We start from the raw sequence: 6000 nt of genomic DNA, 5'->3' as shown, positions 1-6000 counted from the left end.
TAAAAAATCAAAATTACAACAGTTAAAATGATACACATTAAAAAGTCTGCAAAATGGATCAGTGTCGAAAGAAGGCTTACAATTTTAGAATGTCTTTTAAAAAAATCTTCTTACGGCGTAAGATCCAATATTAACTTATTAGTTTTTTCCTTTCTGCTAATTTCTACTGGGATAAAATCGTATATTTGAATGAAAGTTACGGATGCCTGAAATTCAGTTAAAATAAAAATTTTAATTAAATTGAAATTGCATAAAATTCAGTATAGCTATTTTAATGTTTATATTAATATATCAGTATTAATTAGATTTCATAGTACTTTAAATGAAAGAAAATATTTTAATTTGATAATTAGGTAATCTAAGTGAGATACGTGTTATGAGGCAAACTTTTGATCTTTCCCACTGTATTAAAATTATACGTGATATGTGATTAACTTCACATCTTTAGATTGACACGTGATGACGTGATAACCTTTAGATTACGATGCAAATATAAAAGTTGGGTTCAAGTTATGGTTAAAAATGCCATCAAAGTTTATGCACGTCTAAAGCCAGAGAGATCTCGAAAAAGAGTCACAGTACGTATTTTGAATATGAAATTATTCCCAAAATATTCAGTATTTTATATTATAACCTAAATACTGATTCCCTAGACTCATGAAGTTTATCATCGCCCAAAGGAACACGTAAACGAAGATTTTTTAGTTTTAACAGCACCTCCAAGAATCAGCAATGAGTACATTGATAATAGACCAGAATCATGGAATTTTTCGTAAGAAATGATCAAAAATAAAAATTTATTTCTGGAGAAAATTAACACTTTAATATAAGTTAATAGACTCTCTAAATTTAAATTAGTAAAATATAATTGATTCTCAATTAAATTCTACTGATTGCTGTATCTAGAATACAGTCACTGATAATTAGTGAAAAATTGATTGATTTAATTAGAATTTATTGCTATACGCCCGCACACTATCTGATTTAAAAATTATATATTTCTTAATCCTTTTTAATTTAATTTTTGATGTAAAAAAAAAGATTTAATTTCTTGTAAGAAATATTTAATTTGTTCATATTCTTTGTGAAAAGTAAAACTTTATAATTCTTTAAATAATGGTAATATGAGAAAATAACTGGTACGAAACAGGGTGTTTTAATAAAAAGTCTCCTTCTATATTTTTAGTCAATACTTTATATTTCCTGATCAAGAAATTGATTTTTTTGTCGAAGTTTTATAAGTTTGTTAAAAAGTCATCCTTTATAATTGAAAAATTCTTTGGACCTAAAAATTTAACAATTTGGATGCAACTTTTTTTTGTTTTGGCACTAAAAAATCTTTTTTGTTTAAAAATTCTCATTTCTTAAAAATTCATATTTTTGGTTAAGAATAAAACTGATGAGTTGAAAATTAATCTGTGTTATTTGAAGATGTAATCATTTAGTTGTTGATTGTTTTTTGTGTTTTTTGAAAATGAAGTTTTTAAATTTTAATATTAAATATTCCATTTTTTTGTAAAAATAGATCCTTTTTATTTGAAAAACCGCAGTTATTTGTATAAAATTAATATTTTTGTTATTACAGTTATCTATTTTATTTGAAGATTGATCATTTTATTAATAAATTTATCACTTTGGTTGAAAAGATTTGGTGAAAAACGTACCTATATTGATGAAAATTCTTTTTTTTTTTAATTTTAAATTAACTTTTTTTTAACTGAATTTAACTATATTCTATTTTTTTAAATATATTAAATTCATTGTCTTTGGCTTTTAAATTCAACTATTTGGTTGAAAATTATTATTATTTTTTTTAATTCATAACTCTAGGTTAGTTTGAAAAAATCCCCCTTGGAGTAAAAGCTTAAACTATTTTATTGATTCTACTTTCTATTTAATTCATATTTTTGTTTAAAAATTAAAATATTGCATTACAAATTTTGTTGTGACAGTTAACTCTTTCAACTAAAAATTCAACTATGGTATTTTTGGTTTAAAATTGGTCTTTTCTAGTTGTAAATTCCATTATTAATTTTAAAATTTATCCTTTTTATTTGAAAAATCAACAATTTGGTTGAAAATGGACTCGGTTGTTGTTGACACTGTTACATATTAATATATTTGTTCAAGATTCTTTCTTTTATTTGGAAATTTATCTCTTCAGGTAAAGATTCTCTATTTAAATCAAAAATTCATCTTTTTGTTTGGAAATATACTTACTTGTTTCAAAATTCATATCTTTTGTAGAAATTTCAATATTTCTACATGAAATCTTAGGAATTTAGAGCCTTCAAAATTTAATATAATATATGGAGTACCCCCATTTTTTTTATTTAACGGAATTTATTCCTCGATTGTCTTCAAAAATGACCTTATTCCTAATTTTTAAAAGCATTTTGACCTCTTATGAGTATCATCAATACAATAGAAAATTATTCTTTTTTCAGTTTTAGTGAGACTATTACAATTTATCTTACTGTTTCAATAAATTAAATTAATCAAATAACCAATTTATCAGTTAAAAACTTTATTATTGAATTAAGTTTTCACTAATCTCTATATAAAGAGCACAAAACCAATCTAATTGTAAATTGCTTACCTCAGATTCTTCAAAATTTATGAAGAAAGTATAGAGCAAGCAATCGTTTTTGATGAAGTTGCCAAACCGGTGATTCACAGGTGATTAATGATTACCAATCTTCTATTTCTATTCACGTAACATTTTTTTTCTTATAAAATTTGCTGTTTTGAGTGTTTCGCTTCAGCGTCCTGGATGGATATAATGGGACGATTTTTGCATACGGTCAGGTTAGAATTAAGTAAACAATTTTTTATCTAACAATTAACATATATTCTTAAAGCGATATTTAAATGCCAGATAATGCTTTATCATTAATTTCCAATTTATAAATTCAGACAGGAAGTGGAAAGACTTTTTCGATAACTGGGGATCAAAAAAATTATGGATTGCGAGGGATATTGCCGAGAACTTTGCAATATCTTTTTGATATTGTCAAGAAGGTGAAATAATACATTTTTGTGATTTAAAGCATAATTCATGAGTCAATATATGGAAATGATAAATATCGAATTCTTAAAAATTGCATTATGCAGCATCCAGAAAACCTTTACTCCATGGAAGTATCTTATTTGGAGATTTATAATGAAAATGGCTATGATTTACTGAATAGAAAACAAGAATGGACAATAGCAACAAAATTGGAGGATTTGCCGTAAGTACCAAAGAATATTTTTGTACAAAATATTATAAACGATTTACTTAAATTACACTTTGCGGCAGCGATCAATCACTTTTACAATTACATTATAAATCTTTGAAATGTTTGGGAAATCATTAAAACCTTTTGAAAATATATTCGAAAAACTTGGTATATTTTCGAAATTGTTGAAATCTTTGCGAAACATTCGAAATGTTTGAAATTTTTGGGAAATTATTAACACCCTTTGAAAATATTTTTAAAATATTTTTGAAATGGTTGAAATCTTTGCGAAATATTTCAAATCTTTGCGAAATATTAGAAATCTTTTAAATGTTTGGGAAATCAATAAAACCATTTGAAAATATTTTTTAAATTTGTTGGTATATTTTTGATAATATTTTTGAAATTAATGAAATCTTTGGAAAATATTTGTGAAATCTTTCAAATCTATCCAAAATCTTCATGAAATATTTGAAATATTTGATAAATATTTAGTGTTGCCATCGAGCGAGAGATCCCGAGGAACGAGACGAGACGGGACGATAGTTACCTCCTGTCTCGGTATTTCTCGTCTCGTTTTACCTCGTCTCATTCTTCCTCGTCTCGTGGTGTCCTTCCTCGTTTCTCGCCTCGGTTTTTTCTGAGGAATACAACAGATGTGCCCTAGCAGAGAGCACAGCTCACGGGAGCGTTCTTTTTCCACTCTGAGCCCTAATACTAAATAGCGTTCTTTATTTAATAGTTCAAGTCGAAATAAGATTTCACAGTATACTTATCTGTCCATTACTGATTAATTTGATATCAAACACGACTATGTTTCGATTTTTTAAGATTTAACTTCACTGTGTCAGTATGCCATTTTGTTCCAATGAAAAGTTTATTTTGCCAATTATAACAGTAGAATATTTGAAACAGAAAGGTAAGAGGATATGTATATTTTCAAGTAATTTGGAGTTTAAGGAATTGAACACTAATTTTACTTTTTATTTTTTAAAGTAGATTTTCAAAATTTTGTAGTTTCTAATTTCCGCGGATGGTAAAGAAAATATATTTTTCGGGGCATATAAATAATCGAAAGTGCATACATACTTAAATTACTTTGACTACGATATATTTTTTAAATTTCATAAAATTTTAATGTATAATAAGTAATAAGTAATAAATAAATCAGTAATAAGACTCATATAAAGTCATATCATAAAAACACAACTGGTTTTATAATTCCCCTTCGAAATTTATGTATGTAAATTTGTCTATTCATGTATGAAGATAAAAAATTTTATACGTTGGAAACGTTTTAACTCAGGACAAAAGATCCTTCTTTAGAGACCATTTTTTTTATTAAAATGTATAAACATAACAAGAGAACATTTGTGTTAATACACTACTAGGCTTTTCCAATGATACATTTTCAGATAATTTGGTTTATCCTGATAAATTTGATACGAAACACGATATTTGTTGATTTTAAAAACGTTTAGAACATAAATATGTGTAAATTTAAAAGGATATGTGCAGCCGAAATAATTATTTTTATCTAAAATCTATGTTAGATCTTGAAAATTGTGTGAAATCTTTAGTGTGTTTTGAAATTTTTTCAACATTTTTTAAGTCTTTGAGAAATGTTTAAAAATATTTCAAAAACCTTATGAATTCTTTGAAATATTTGTGAAATCTTGATGAAATCTGTTGTGTTAATTTGACAACATGAAAATCTTTGGAACTTTTATGTAATCCTTTAAATAGTTTGAAATCTTTGTGGATTTCTTGACATATTGTTAAGTATGTAGAATCTATGTCAGATCTTCATATTAGTGTGAGATCTTTTGAAATCTTTAAAAAAATTGCAAATCTTTGAATGGTTTGTGAATTTTTTTTTAATATCTTAAAAACTTTATGAATTCTTTTGGGCTGGTCGGAGACTCGCTAGGCAACATTTATGTCAAAACCCCAGCTGGGGCTGACTGGGCTCTGATCGGGCAAATATTATGATCGAATGATCAGATGGTAGCTGGCCGGGTGCTAATTGGCAATAATAAAATTGTTAAATTCTATTTATAACTTAATTACTTTTTCTGATTTCATTAAGAAATGGATGTGTATAAAAATCTCGAATCGTGATAAATGTATATTAAACATTTTCAAATAGAGATTATAATAAAACTATAAATTAATGACAGCAAAAAACATTATACAGATACTAAATTTATAATTGTTTTAACTTTTCTAAACGATTAATAACAAATTTTAAATAATATAATAACTGATATATAATATAAAAATCAAGTAACAAAATCCACGAAACAACGAGTCTTTTGGCGTGATTTTACAATTACCTTATGCAAATTTCAAAATTTTTGAAAAATATATAATTTAAATTTTTTTAAGAAAAAGATCATAAGTTCCATCTTTATGATAAATTGAAAATGTTCAAAAAAAAATTTACATTTTATATCAATCTTAAACGTTCTAAAATAGTAGAAAGCACCTAAAAACCAAACCTTACACGAAAGTTAAAAAAATTTGATTATTAAGAAATTGTCAACATTCACGATCAAATTTCTGAGTTCCGTTGTTAAAAATTTTTAATGTTCATAAAAAATTACATTTACAGTTCGTGTATTTTATATTTACATAACGTCGCATAATAATAAATAATGAGAAAAAGAGAAATTAAAATTTAGTACATTAATTTTTCTGAACTGTATCTTATGAGGGTGGCTTTTTCAACGATTTAGGCTAGATTTAGGTATAGATATGTAGGTTCGATAACCCGTAG

The 6000-nt window shown here is 25.6% G+C and overlaps 1 protein-coding gene across 1 annotated transcript in view; it reads left to right on the top strand.

Annotated features, from left to right (window-relative positions):
• The first annotated feature begins 474 nt into the window (after positions 1-474).
• LOC117167240 (kinesin-like protein KIF3A) overlaps positions 475-6000 on the top strand; it is a 32224-nt gene continuing 26698 nt past the window's right edge. Inside the window, exons 1-6 of the mRNA XM_033352026.1 lie at positions 475-578; positions 654-772; positions 2605-2679; positions 2766-2808; positions 2917-3021; positions 3115-3233. Of these exons, the coding sequence (XP_033207917.1) occupies positions 513-578; positions 654-772; positions 2605-2679; positions 2766-2808; positions 2917-3021; positions 3115-3233 (527 nt within the window). The 5' untranslated portion in view covers positions 475-512. The remainder of the gene's footprint in view (positions 579-653; positions 773-2604; positions 2680-2765; positions 2809-2916; positions 3022-3114; positions 3234-6000) is intronic.

Source organism: Belonocnema kinseyi, chromosome 2 (assembly GCF_010883055.1).
Source record: "Belonocnema kinseyi isolate 2016_QV_RU_SX_M_011 chromosome 2, B_treatae_v1, whole genome shotgun sequence".
In the NCBI taxonomy this organism is placed as follows: domain Eukaryota; kingdom Metazoa; phylum Arthropoda; class Insecta; order Hymenoptera; family Cynipidae; genus Belonocnema; species Belonocnema kinseyi.
The sequence above is the reverse complement of the archived record's forward strand: the minus strand, read 5'-3'. Positions and strand labels throughout refer to the sequence as shown.